Genomic DNA, 15,238 nt, shown 5'->3' on the forward strand with positions numbered 1-15,238 from the left:
TCTAAAGCAGCCTCAGCCTCATTTGCCTAACAAATAACAAAAAAAAAAACTTTTTGATCTTAATGCTGAGTCCAGAATGCTGTAATGCGGCCAATCAAAAGGGGTCCACCCCTTTCCTAGATCTTCCATTGAGCTTCCTTAGAACAGTGCAGCAGGCCTGAGCTGAGGCCTCTGAGTGAAGGTCAGAAGGAGGATTAAAAAAACTGGTGACCTGAAGCTAGGGATTATTCTTGTAAAGTGAATAGAGATGGATCTCCCCATTGAAGAGAGCATAACACTGACAACAGTTATCAAGTTTAACAAAATTGAAACATCTCTAAGTGAACTGCTCTTTCACCTGGAAGATCCAATTATCTTCAACTGAGTGGAAGGATTGATATTCTCTAGTGACAACTCAATGTCGCTGGGCTTGAAAACTCTGCTTGGTTCAGGGGTTGAGTGACAGCCTATTTCAGAGAGCCTCCTTGAATTCAAGTGAGTTCTTTAAGGAAAGTTCCCCTTTGTGAACTTGTTCTCTAATCAAGGATCCCAAAGCTGTATGAAGTGTTTTAATTGAGGCTGCTGTCTCCTTCACAGTCTTGAAATAAAACTCTGATAAACAGGGACACAGATTTAGGAAAACATCGGCATAAAAGTCAAAGAGAAAATATTCTACTCGGACAATTATTATGATAGTAATATTACAATCTGGAATGCACTGCATAAACGATTGGTGTAACTGGATTCGGTAGTAATGTTCAAAGTAGAGCTGATAATTATAATGATAAAATTCACATCACCAGAAGTAAGAGCGGGAGGACTGGACAGGTCTTTCAAAGCACTGGCATATCCACAGTGCGACAAATAAGTTCCCTTCATGATTCAAGAATGTATGATTCTTCAGCATTTTCTACATTAATCAAAGAATCTTCATACTCTGAACAGCTGAGTTTCTCATAGTAGCATTCCTGTCAGTTATTTTAGCTGGCCTGTTTTATTTGCAGCCCACTGGGTTTTTCTTGCATTTGTACTGGGGAATAAAGTATAAACTCACCTGCTTCTGGAGCATCTTTATCATGCCAGTTGTCTTTAAACTGAGATGAAGCATGACACATAAATGTTACCAAGTTAGCCATAAGATTCACCTTCTTATTGTAAGATGACAGCATCAATCTTAAAATTACATTTAAATATACCTACATGCGGATATCTCCAAAATTATTTTCGGTCTACCCAATATCAGCTGCTGGTTTGTCTATCTCATGTATCTGTAACTCTGTAAACAAGAGAATATGGACTGGTCCCAAGTTGTGGTCTAAGGTTACCTACTTCACTCTTGTACCCTCTAATTATGAGATTCTATTCATGTCCTTTCATTGAGCCTTGTCTTTGGTAGATGGAGTCTGGACCATCTACTCTTTCCATTTTCCACTGTGTAGTAGCAACAGGATGCATTCAGTTGTCAGGCAAAGTCCTCAATCTGTTTCATGGGGAAATGTGGTGCTAAGCTACATAAGAGACAGTTGACAGAAGATTTGGGTTCCTGGCTTACACTTGCTTGTTCACTCTTTGTGAGGTGGTTCCATGGGAAGATCAGTGGCGAAGATGCAGTGAAGGTGCTTCAGCCCGCAGAAGATGGCCTCTTCTTGGTGCGGGAGTCCATTCGACATCCTGGTGACTATGTGCTTTGTGTGAGCACAAAGGAGGAAGTCAGTCACTACCGTGTTATCTATCAAGACAATAAATTAACAATCGATGAAGAAAACTATTTTTACAACCTGATTGAACTCATTGAGGTAGGTTATCCAATTGTCCATGCTGCCTCTTTGCATTGCACAATGTAAGATTATGACAGCAAGATATTTGAGGAAATGTGCATGAAGTAACACTTCTTCTCTGCCTCATGCTGTGCAGCAAGGAATACAGCACTGTGCAAGAGTTTACTCTAGTAGTTTGTCTTCACTAGGCAGGCTAACCAATGAAATCACGCATCACTGTCATGCCAGATCCAGTCATCATCTCCAGCAATAGTCAGTATCTGGCAGTGAGGAATAGGATCCCCAATTGATCTCGTTCCTTAATCCTGATATGACGTCCTACTCTATCCAAGGTCATTGCGTCAGAACTTGGGGTCAAACACATTACCTTCTGCTGAGTGATTGATTTAATCTTGGGCTGAAACTCAATCTGATCATCATTTTATTTCAAGCTATTATGCAATATTTCAAAGTTACTTTACAAGAAACATTCAGTTTAAACTGAATCCTTAAAGTGAAGTGGTTAAAACATTTATAGTGATTTTGTAAATTACTGGTCACGGAGATAATCTTTACTGTCCTTAGAGTTTTTGGCAATCTTGGACTTTAAAGGGCTAAAGGTCCCAGAAGCAGGTGAAGGGTGGGGAGAAGATCCCCTGGACAGATGTATCGGAGAGACAGCATTGTGATATGGTGGATATGGTGGATTCATGGAGAAGGAAGAGGGTGTTATCTCTGAAGATTATAACGCACAAGAATACTCATAGAAAGAAGTACAATGAACAGATGTAAGGAGAGAATAGAAGGGTAAATGCAAGGAGGCTTTTTCCACCGGGGTTGGGCGAGACTAGAATTAGAGGTCACAGGTTAAGGGTGAAAGGCGAAATATTTCAGGAGAACTTCTTTACTCAGAGGGTGGTGAGACTGTGGTGCTGCAGCAGAAGTAGTGGATGCAGGTTTAGGGAAAATTTGGACGGGTACATGGATGGGAGGGCTGTAGTCCGGGTGCAGGTCGATGGGACTAGGCAGAGTAATAGTTCAGCATGGACTAGATGGGCCAAAGGCCCTCTTTTTGTGCTGCAGTGTTCTATGACTCTATAACTCCCTTAAAACACAACCCTTAAAGAGAGAAACTGGAGCTTGAAGATGAGATAAGGATTGTGCACCAGAATATGACTCTTTCCTTCGACTTGCTGGATCTGAGAACTATGAAGGAAACTCCTCTTTTTGAGAACAATTCATATGCAAGTCAATGGAACTCTGTAATGACTGACTGATCTGATGATGGTCATATACCAATGTTGCCTGGGTGGAAATATTCTGCTTGTTTTAAGCCACAGAGAACAGTTGTACTGTAGGCGGAGGAACCTCACTGTAATTAACCTCCACACAATTACCTTACATACCCAAGGCACCAATTTGTGGGTCACAAGAGGAGAGGCATGTTTTCTTTATTTACAATGCTAATTAGACCACTGTGGTTTAAATATTATGAACATCTCCTGTCTCTAAATTTAAACAGTCTAAATTTGTCACAAAGAATGTAATGGAAACATTAATAGTGTCAGAGTGTAAGTATTGAGAAGTAGTGTTGTGAAATTCATGAAATAAAGCAACCCAGAGGAAGTTTAAATTCAGTGAAGCATCATTCAGCAAAATTAAATAAAGAGAAAGGGGGCTGTGGTTTTCTGGGCTATGAAAAGGGAAGATAAGTTGTCTTCTAACAGACTTTTTAAAGCTGATGTAGTAAAACTAGGATGCTCATGCAGGGGAAAAATGTGGAAATATATTTCCTCTATTGTTACATTTAGCAAAGCTGGCACTGCATTAATAACAGCATAGAATGTTGGAAAGGCTCAGTCAGTCAGGACATGTCTCCGGTAAGAGAAACAGTGAATGCTTTAGGTCGGGGATCCTTCCAATTCTGATGATGGCTTCCTGATTGGGCTGTTCAATCTGTTTCTCTCTCCACAAATGCTGTCTGACCTGCTGAGAATTGACATCATCCTCTGTTTTTACTTAATCATTTTACCTTTATAGGTTTCCCTGTTCACTCAGGGGTCCAGCCTGTTGGGAAAAAGATTTTCCAAAGACAAGAAAATGGCGTAGGGAATAATTACAGCATTGCACCTGATAAACTATGAATGGACTTGTTTCCCATCGCAGAAACTATGTTGTAGAGGAGTTAGATTCAGAGGGAGGTTTGTAGGTTCTGTGGAGAGGGATGTAAATAGAGAGATAGAACGCTTTAGGAACAGGTTTCCAAAGTTTAAGGTGCAGGCCACTGAAGTCATGGCAATCAAAGATGGAATATCAGTGGACACCCGATGTCTTTTTACTAGGGTGGCAATGGACAATATGGGAGGGTATATTTTTAAGGTGATTAGAGGAATGTACAGGGGGATGTCAAAGGTAGTTATTTTTTTACACTGCCGGGGTGGTGGTAGAGGCAGATACATTAGGGACATTTAGGAGACTCTTGGATAGGCACAAGGAAGAATAGAAAATGGAATACTGTGTGGGAGAAAAGCAGTAGAATGTTCTTGGATTAGGTTGAAAGGTTGGTACAACATTGTGGGCTGAAAGGCCTGTATGGACAGATTACGTGAACACTACAGAATTATGGCAAAGGACCAACCAGACACCAACTGAGGCAGAGATCAAGAGAAGGAACTGGTGCTGGATACGACACACGTTGAGGAAGCCCCTGAATAGTATCACCGGACAAGCTCCCACATGGAATCCTGAGGGGAATCGAGGGAGGCTCAAGTCCACACGGAGGAGGGAAGTGTTAACCGACGCCAGGAGAGTGGGAATGACATGGTCACAGCTGGAGAGACATTCACAAGACAGGCTGAACTGGAATGAGGTTGCTGATGGCCTATGCTCCCTTGTGAGTTGAAAGGCTGAAGAAGAGAGACAAAGTCTTTGAAGTTTTCGGAAAGAAAAAGCAGATGCTTCTTTTAAGGTCAAATTATTTCTCAATGTATCTTAGCAACACAATGGCAATGGATGAAGACAATGTTGTGATAGAGGATATGGATTATGTGAGTTTCGGATAACCTCATTTTGTCAAGGAGCAGTGTAAAAGGGGATAGGCAGCAGTGACAGAATTTCATGGAAATAATAAAAGTTCGGATGACGGCTCTAGATCGAGGCAGGAAGTTCACAGTGAAGAAAGCGCACTCTGATAGAATAACCTAGCAGTTATCGGCCTGTGAGTTTGATATCAGTGGTGGATAAATTAATGGAAAGTATTCTTAGAGATGGTATATATAATTATCTGGATAGACAGGGTCTGATTAGGAACAGTCAACGTGGATTTGAGCGTGGAAGGTCATGTTTGACAAATCTTATTTAATTTTTTGATGAGGTTACTAGGAAAGTTGACGAGGGTAAAGTGGTGGATGTTGTCTATATGGACTTCAGTAAGGCCTTTGACAAGGTTCCACAGGGAAGGTTAGTTAGGAAGCTTCAATAGTTAGGCAGTAATATCGAAGTAGTAAAATGGATTCAGCGGTGGCTGGATGGGAGACGCCAGAGAGTAGTGGTGGATAACTGTGTGTCAGATTGGAGGACGGTGTCTAGTGGTGTGCCTCAGGGATCTGTACTGGGTCCAATGTTGTTTGTCATATATATCAATGATCTGGATAATGGGGTGGTAAATTGGATTGGTAAGTATACTAAGATAGGTGGAGTTGTGGATAATGAAGTAGGTTTTCAAAGCTTGCAGAGGGATTTAGGCTAGTTAGAAGAGTGGGCTGAAAGATGGCAGATGGAGGTTAATGCTGATAAATGTGGGGTGCTACGTTTTGGTAGGACTAATCAAAATAGGACATGCATGGTAAATGGTAGGGCATTGAAGAATGCAGTAGAACAGAGGGATCTAGGAATAATGGGGCATAGCTCGCTGAAGGTGGAATCTCATGTGGATAGGTTGGTGAAGAAAGCTTTTGGTATGCTGGCCTTTATAAATCAGAGCATTGAGTATAGGAGTTGGGATGTAATGTTGAAATTGTATAAGGCATTGGTGAGGCCATACTTGGAGTATTGTGTACAGTTCTGGTCACCAAATTATAGGAAAGATGTCAATAAAATTGAGAGAGTACAGAGGAGATTTACTGAAATGTTGCCTGGGTTTCATCTCCTAAGTTACAGAGAAAGGTTGAACAAGTTAGGTCTTTATTCTTTGGAGCGTAGAAGGTTGAGGGGGGACTTGATAGAGGTATTTAAAATTATGAGGGGGATAGATAGAGTTGACGTGGATAGGCTTTTTCCGTTGAGAGTGGGGGAGATTCAAACAAGAGGACATGAGTTGAGAGTTAAAGGGCAAAAGTTTAGGGGTAACATGAGGGGGAACTTCTTTACTCAGAGAGTGGTAGCTGTGTGGAACGAGCTTCCAGCAGAAGTGGTTGAGGCAGGTTCGATGTTGTCATTTAAAGTTAAATTGGATAGCTATATGGACAGGAAAGGAATGGAGGGTTATAGGCTGAGTGCAGGTCGGTGGGACTAGGTGAGAGTAAGAGTTCGGCATGGACTAGAAGGGCCGAGATGGCCTGTTTGCGTGCTGTAATTGTTAAATGATTATAAGCATGATGAAATGAAAACATCTGAAGCTGTGGTTAATGGTTATAATTCTCAGATTTGATTGAACGTCATATGGGTTAGCCACAGGTGCCAGCTTGCTCAGGGTGCAGAAGTAGTTAGTCACGATTTTAGATGTTGAATGCAAAATTTGATACCCTTGCATACCCACGTTACAGAAGTACATTTGTACATCCCACCCGTGGTAGCTGATTTAGGTATTATAGATAACAATAATGGCTGAATAGAAATCACACTTACATGTGTTATTAGGCTGGGGAAAAAAGATGAAGACAAAGCTGTCAGGTTTCAGCCCCGATCATGACCCACCAACCCCTGCCAGACACTGTACTATTAGCTGCAGGATGAAGGTAGCATTGGGTTACTAATTCTGAATATCGTACTAAAGTCCGATGCATGAGACCGTATCACGCTTAAGAGAAAGATGCCTGTCCTGCCAGAGTTTTATGGACTGACCTTCATCTGTTTCAGAGGGAGGTTAAGGTCCATGCTGTGCCTTTGGATATTTAAGGGCTGATTTTGATGACATGAGCAGGCAAATTAACTTTCAAAGGCAGCTGGGGAAAGTGGATTTGGCTCGTCCCTGAAGCGCAGGATTACACTGATAGCGACCCTTGTCGAAATGCTGCCAGTGTTGCAGAACCCTTGAGAGGTGACAGGTACCTACATCTGTGGATTTTTGATGGGCGTTGTGAGAAACAGCCTAGAGGACCTTCAAAGAAATGAAGAATGCGGGTCTGCCTTACAAGAACCAAACCACATTCTCTTCAACCAGGCTCGGATATGTAGTACTCAGAGCTGTTCTGTAAACAAACGTAGGGCAGGTTGTACAAGAGGGTACAAGCTACTGGCTGGGGGTCGGGGGGGGGTGCGCACAGTAACGTAGCAGTTAGCACAATACTTTTACAGCTTGGGGCACTGGAGTTCAGAGTTCAATTCCAACGCTGTCTAGGAGGAGTTTACATGTCCTCCCCATGAATGTGTGGGTTTCCTCCAGAAGCTCCGGTTTCCTATCGCATTCCAAAGACGTACCAGTCAGTAGGTCAATTGGTCACTGTAAATTGTCCTGTGATTAGGCTAGGGTTAAATAGGTGGGTTGTTGGACAGTGCAGTTCATTGGAATGGAAGGGTTTGTTCTACGCTGTATTGCTAAAAATAGGAAGAAAGGAAATGGGTAAGTAGGTTAGTGGTAAGGTACATTGTACAGATGGGCAGGAAAGACATTATTCTGTACCTTAAATTGGCTCACTAATATTGAACACTTAAACAGGCTTGCACCAGTTTCTGTGGCTTGCAAAGAGCAAAATAGTTGACAGTAAATGTTCAGGACGTTGGTGGTAATGTTGCAGTGCTGGTTCTTGGCGAGGACACAGTTTCAAGATCCTCTGGTCGATTCCACTCAGTGTGATAAATATCTCATCAAGAAGTGAAGGATGAAGAGGTCTGACCTATTATTTTTGTCTGTTTTATTCTATTTAGTATTACACGAAAGATGCATCTGGGCTCATCACTAGGTTAACAAAACCTAAACTTAAGGAGGGCACAAGGTCAGCCGCGGAGGAATTGTCAAAAGGTAAATACTGTGCATGGGTCAGTCACATTTATACAAGTTTCATGTTCTGTCCTATACCATGTGCCACACTGGTGCTTCCCAGAATGATTGCATCCACATCAGGAGGCTGGAGCCAATGGATATTGATTAGTGTTTTAGGAATTGTAATCCTAGCACCAATGTTTTTCTTTGTATTCTTCGATAAATCAACCTGAGTGAGAAAGAGAAAAGAACAAATCCATTTTAGCTCATTTTATTGTCAAATTGTGGCCTGCAAGGTCCAAACTCAATTTCTTTACTTAAGTTAGAGAGTTTATTGAGTATTACAGAGATAAACACAGTAAACCTTCAATAAAGACAGTAAGTACACAGCAAGATTTGTGTCCAAGGTTTCCTTTCTTTCACCCGAGTCCCCTGGGGTTTAGTCTTCTCTAATTATGTCAATAATGTTGTGTGGCCCTTCTCCTTGTGTTCATGCCTCATGATATATAGTCACCAGAGCCTAGATTATGGGCACCCTTTGCTCACTCAGGGCCTCCTCATGATTCAGTATGTCGACCCCTTCCTACTGTCTGAGTGTGCCATCTCTGAAGGCGTTTGGCATTCACACTTCCTCAAATACAAGTTCCTTCTCTATAAGCTGGTGATTTCCCAACCATTTCCTCTGTCTTTCTGTGCTTGCAAATCCATGCAGATACACCCTTCACAGAACAACACAACCTTTTCATGGGCCCTCTCACTGAAGCTTTCCCATCATGCTTTCTGGCTGTGGGCTTGCATCTTAACAAAACAGGTAATAACACAAAAGGTGCCAATATAGCAGACTAATCCTACGTCCACACTACACCGGATAATTTCGAAAACGTCGGTTTCGAGTAAAAACAACAGGCGTCCACACTAAGCATTTTTCAAAATATCTCCGTCCACATTAGACGGATATTTGGGCGAATCTCCTCCTACTGGGCACGCGCAGGACACACAGAAAACAAGCGAAGAGGAAACGGTATACTTGGTGCGTGTTTGTCCAGTTACAGTACAGACTAGAAAAACTTAAAAGGACTTGCTCTTGGCTGTCGCGCAGGAGGACTTAAAACTTAAAAAAAACCAAATACTGGAGCGTATGGAGGCAACCGACAGGGAGTTCATGGACAGTATGACCCAGCTGACAACGAACATTGAAAAACTGACTAACTCACCTTGTTAAATGTATAAAACGCCTGCATCAGTGTTATCTTCTATTTCCATACAATGTTACATTAGGCTGTTACACATCTATTGTCAGAGAAGTACTTGCATAAATAGGTAAACCACCTTCATACAAGCAAGGACAGAAAACAGGGCAAAGTGAGTATACTTATTTATTCAGTAAGCTATGGGTCAAAGTATTTGATGAGTACATTTCTAACCCTTCTGGCTTCAGTCTCGTTGCCGTCTGTTCTGAAATTGTTAGGTGGTGGCGTTCAAGAAAACAACGAACATCTGTTCCGGCAGGTCATGACAGCATTTTTAAATAGTCAAAAAAGCTGACTTTACAATTTAACTCTCACGCCGTTCACATCGACTGCGCGTTATAACAGCTTGCGCAGTACCAAGCAGAAGCAGAAAAAGCATTGTTGTTGTGGTGTTGTCATGACAGCGTTTTTAAATCTCTCCGGTTACCCCGTATACACTACAACAGATATTAGGCGTTTGCAGATTTATTCACTCTGGAGATCGTTGCTGAAATTCTCCGTTTTCGGGGGTTGAAAACGTCGGTTCAGTGTGGACAGAAGGTCAAAACGAAGAGACAAACCTTTGTTTTCAAAATTATCCCGGCGTAGTGTGGACGTACCCTAACACTGAAGCACACATTTGAGATCACTCCCTCTTGCAGCATTACTCCTTGCCTGGTTGCCCTGCTTCAGCTAGTGAATACTTCACTCCCCCACCCACTCTCACCTATCCAAACTTCTACTCCATGATATCGCTCCTTTAACCATTAAGTTTTCCTCACCAGACCTTCCCCTTTTGCCCTTCTGGCCGTGGATTATTTCAAAGATTTAAAGTATGTTTATTATCAAAGAATGTATAAGTTATACACCTTAAGGTCTGTTTGCTTGCAGGCAGCCACAAAGCAAAAGACCAGAAGAACCTAATTAAGAAAAAAGAAAGACCATAACACTACTGCGCTGAGAAAGAGGGAAAACGCGCGCACACACCCACCCCAGTATTTCAAAGCAGACTGAGTCCCGCCAGAGTAGGCCCAAGCCTCGATCTCAGTTCATCATATTAGAGGGTTGAAAAGGCCACAAAACCTGCAGAGGTGACAGCCATCGGAGCAGCTCACAGCCTCGGCGCTGCAGAGAGAGGAATGAACATCGCGTGAGAGCGAGCAAAATCAGCCTGATCCTCACCTCCGGTCCCAACACTCAGGCTTTCCAGTCTATCTAGGCCGGCATTTAAATTGTCCAAGCACCAGGTAGCACCTCGCTCTGGAACCCAGATCCTGGTACAGTGACATGCTTGGACCACACAGCCCGAAGCCATTCTTGATCTCTCCAAATTGGCTCGGCGCTTGGAGTGATCCAACCTCGCACCCTGGTTAGGTGGACGGGCAGTGAAACTCTTCCACACTGACTCCTCTCCAAATTGCTCACTCCAACTCCAACAGCGATACCAGCTCCGTCAGCGACCCCGTCTTGAACACATTGTGCCTTGACTTTGCGATGCACCTTCAAATCAACTTCACCTCCACTTGCTTCTTCATTGTTTGCAGTGATAGTTCATCACGATTTACTTCAGAAAATGTGTTATTAGTAATGTTTTTGTCAAATTTCTTGCGTTTTGAACTACCAGTGAGCTGTCCAGTGCATTTGGAGATGCCATCTTAAACCAGAAGGCCCTGGTTCACTAATTTTCTTCCTCTTCTCATTTCTCCTCTACTTTCAACTTTTACTCTGCCCTCATTGAAATTACATTGCTGTAGTGTTATTTTTAAAGGAAACAAAATTCTAAGAGCATGTTCTCTCGCCATGTTTTGTCTCATTTCCGGTCAGTGGGCATTGTTGACAAGGCCAAGATAATAGAGAAGATTGTGTGAGTTGGATTTTTTGAACTGCTGGAGTCCTTGTAATGAACGTACTCCCCTGGAGATATAGAGTACAGATTTTCAGGAAACTGAGCCAGTGGTAATGAATAATCAAAGACATATTCCCAAAGTAGAATCACAATATGACTTGGAGGAGAACATGCAAGCTCCAATATTCCCGAAATTCCTGGTGTCTGCTGCTCTTGTCCTTCCAGGTATTTGAGGCTGTGGGTTTGGGATATACTGTTGATGAAGCTTTGGTAAGTTACTGCAGTGAACTATATAAATGATGCATTCCACCTCTGAATGAGGACTATGACTGAGTGTACATAATCCACTGGGCTTTGACTGTGGTTGACAGCTCTATACACAATGGCTACATTCCCTGACTCCCTTGCCTCCATTGTTTGACAGGCGCTAAATCATTTCCACTGAAGTAACGGATGAGAATTCACACATTGGCTTCGTGATTCACACCTGCCACACTTGGGCAAGGGTGCTGGTATGATACCAAAGCTGGAGGCATGCAATGCAGGACAACATAAAGACAAGGAGCTTTGCCACTGATTTACTATCAAGTGGCTAAATTGGAGCTCAGTGTTGCAGCTAATGCTCACCTTGTACAGCTGAGCGAGCAACATGAGTGAGAAGGGGCCTCCTTCCTCCCACCCCTACCACCACCAGTGCTATTTAAAGGAACCATTAACTATTTGCAGACATAGCCCCACTTTCTGTGGTTGGAGTCTAATGCTTTAAAGAGAAGTCTACAGGGAACGAATTATATAGCAGGTGTGGAACAAAACAACTGTTTTATGTGCCCAACCTTCCCCACTCGTAGTCTTTGTTCCCTCTTCATGTGGTAGATTGTGGTTACAGTATGACAAACACAAAAGAGAAAATCTGCAGTTGCCAGGGATTCAAAGCAATACAATCAAAATGCTGGAGGAATTCAGCAGGTCAGGCAGTGTCTGTGGAAAAGAGTAAGCAGTTGACATTTCGGGCCAAGACCCTTCTGAAGAAGCCTTGAAGTCCTAGCCTGCGGAGTTCCTCCAGCATTTTGTGTGTGTTGGTGTAGTTAACGTGTGTCTCACTGAGAAAGTGTCTCACTGAGTTTGCCAAGTCCCTTCAGCAGCCTTGCACAGAAGCACAAAGGCAGCAGAGGTAGAGGAATGTTCCGACAAGAACTGTCCTTTGTTATCCAAATAACAAGCTATGGCTAATAAAGGACATTAAGGACATCCTGAACGCTAAAAATAGGACGTTCAGAGATGGAAATAGGGAGGAACTGAGGGCAATACAGAGGGACCTGAAAGCCAGGATCAGGGAGGCTGAAGACAGGTACAGGAGGAAGCTTGAGTGGAAACTCCAGCAGAACAGCATGAGAGAGGTCTGGAGGGGGATGAGGGCCATCACTGGGTTCCGGCAAACTAGCAACAGAGGAGCTGAAGGCAGTGTGGACAGGGCCAATGAACTTAACCTGTTCTTTAACAGATTTGACATTGTGGCCCCTGCCCATCCCCCACATGAGCCATCTGTTGTCGGCCCCCAACCAACACATATTCCACTCTGCCCTCCTACCCCTCCTCACAGTCCCCCACCCTGCTCTCATGACTATAAAACCTTCCCCACACAAAACCACCATGGTGGGGTTCACAGCTGAACAGGTGAGAAGACAGCTGAAACGTCTCAACCCAAGCAAGGCTGCAGGACCGGATGGTGTCAGTACCAGGGTGCTCAAAGCCTGTGCCCCTCAGCTATGTGGAGTACTTCGCCATGTATTCAACCTGAGCCTGAGGCTCCGGAGGGTTCCTGTGCTGTGGAAGACGTCCTGCCTCGTCCCTGTGCCGAAGACGCCGCGCCCCAACGGCCTCAATGACTACAGACCGGTGGCATTGACCTCCCACATCATGAAGACCCTGGAGAGACTTGTTCTGGAACTGCTCCGGCCTATGGTCAGGCCACACTTAGATCCCCTCCAGTTCGCCTACCAGCCCCAACTAGGAGTTGAGGATGCCATCGTCTACCTGCTGAACTGTGTCTACGCCCACCTGGACAAGCCAGTGAGCACTGTGAGGGTCATGTTTTTTGACTTCTCCAATGCGTTCAACACCATCCGCCCTGCTCTGCTGGGGGAGAAGCTGACAGCAATGCAGGTGGATGCTTTCCTGGTGTCATGGATTCTTGGTTACCTGACTGGCAGACCACAGTACGTGTGCTTGCAACACTGTGTGTCCGACAGAGTGATCAGCAGCACTGGGGCTCCACAGGGGACTGTCTTGTCTCCCTTTCTCTTCACCATTTACACCTCGGACTAACTACTGCACAGAGTCTTGTCATCTTCAGAAGTTTTCGGATGACTCTGCCACAGTTGGATGCATCAGCGAGGGAGATGAGGCTGAGTAGGAAACTTTGTCACATGGTGTGAGCAGAATTATCTGCAGCTTAATGTGAAAAAGACTAAGGAGTTGGTGGTAGACCTGAGGAGAGCTAAGGTACCAGTGACCCCTGTTTCCATCCAGGGTGTCAGTGTGGACATGGTGGAGAATTACAAGTATCTGGGTATACGAATTGACAATAAACTGGACGGGTCAAAGAACACTGAGGCTGTCTACAAGAAGGGTCAGAGCCCCCTCCATTTCCTGAGGAGACTGAGGTCCTTTAACATCTGCCGGACGATGCTGAGGATGTTCTACGAGTCTGTGGTGGCCAGTGCGATCATGTTTGCTGTTGTGTGCTGGGGCAGCAGGCTGAGGGTAGCAGACACCAACAGAATCAACAAACTCATTCGTAAGGCCAGTGATGTTGTGGGGTTGGAACTGGACTCTCTGACGGTGGTGTCTGAAAAGAGGATGCTGTCCAAGTTGCATGCCATCTTGGACAATGTCTCCCATCCACTACATAATGTACTGGGTGGGCACAGGAGTACATTCAGCCAGAGACTCATTCCACTGAGATGCAACACAGAGCGTCATAGGAAGCCATTCCTGCCTGTGGCCATCAAACTTTACAACTCCTCCCCTGGAGGGTCAGACACCCTGAGCCAATAGGCTGGTCCTGGGCTTATTTCCTGGCATAAATTACATTTTATTATTTAACTATTTATGGTTTTATTACTATTTATTATTCATGGTGCAACTGTAATGAAAACCAATTTCCCCTGGGATCAATAAAGTATGACTATGACTATGACTATGACTATGGCTATGACTATGAATGTTACATTCAATTTCCCTTCCAGGTCACAAGACAGCCTGACTGAGAAATGTACATGTGTTCCTTCAGCAGATCACCATCCTGGGACTCCACACCTTGTGGGCGTACATCTCCTACCACCTCTGTAAGGTTCTGAAAGGTTGTCCTTCTCAATGGTCGTTTGAGATGTCTTTAAGTCTTTTCAGGAAAGACTCCCATTGGAAAATAAAATAAATCACAAACTATGAGACTTTGTTCAAACCGCACTGGGTAAACTTTCCCTTCTCTTGACTCTGCCCCTGCTTTGTTTCAGCTGGCTGGATACTTAATATGGAGCAACTTAACATAGGAGATCAGATAGGAGAAGGGGAGTTTGGAGGTGAGTAAATGATTAACGAATGAATTTCTATTCTTTTAATTGTGGAGATTCTGCAGATACTGGAAATCTTGATCAACACACAAAATATTAGAGGAATTCAGTGGGTCAGGCAGGAAAATGAATAATCGACTTTTCGGGTTGAGACCTTTTATCACACCCTGTCTCGGCCCAAAACATCAACTGGTCATCTTGTTGCCTGACCCACGAGTTCCTCCAGCATTTTGTGGTATGTAACGTTCAGTCTCGTGAGCTCTGAAGTGGCTGTTGAAGCTAATGGGGTGACTGTAGATTCCTCCAAAGAGGGGCAGGAGGTAGCTGATGGAGTAGGCAGATAGTTAGTTTCTGCTACTTATGCAAGACCTCAATGTGGTCCTGGTGCATGGCTTTGAGATTCTCAATGTTATCCCGAATAATCCTTCTCCTCCCTGAATGGTAATAAGTCATGTTGCGTTTCTTTAAGGAGACATTTGTGTACCTCCTTGAGTTGTTTTCTCACTCCACCCGGTGACTTCTCACCCCCGATGCTGCCTGGGGTGGATTGACTGTGAGTCTAGACAGGCATGTGTACAATATGAGGTATTCAACATAACTGACAGACCATAACTAGGGCCTATATTTTCCAGGAAGAGGGCACTGACTGTGATTCACTCATCTTTCCAGTGGGTGGGGACCAGCACCAACCACCACATTTGGCCTTTTCTGAACCT

At 43.9% G+C, this 15,238-nt stretch overlaps 1 protein-coding gene across 5 annotated transcripts in view; it reads left to right on the forward strand.

Annotated features, from left to right (window-relative positions):
* Nucleotides 1-15,238, forward strand: part of matk (megakaryocyte-associated tyrosine kinase) — an 84,431-nt gene that overhangs the window by 47,950 nt on the left and 21,243 nt on the right. For all 5 annotated transcript variants that reach the window (XM_063032674.1, XM_063032675.1, XM_063032672.1 and 2 more), the window contains 3 exons: nt 1,556-1,775; nt 7,821-7,914; nt 14,466-14,531. In XM_063032674.1, the coding sequence (XP_062888744.1) occupies nt 1,556-1,775; nt 7,821-7,914; nt 14,466-14,531 (380 nt within the window). The remainder of the gene's footprint in view (nt 1-1,555; nt 1,776-7,820; nt 7,915-14,465; nt 14,532-15,238) is intronic.

The sequence above is a fragment of the Mobula hypostoma genome, chromosome 24, assembly GCF_963921235.1.
Source record: "Mobula hypostoma chromosome 24, sMobHyp1.1, whole genome shotgun sequence".
Classification (NCBI taxonomy): domain Eukaryota; kingdom Metazoa; phylum Chordata; class Chondrichthyes; order Myliobatiformes; family Myliobatidae; genus Mobula; species Mobula hypostoma.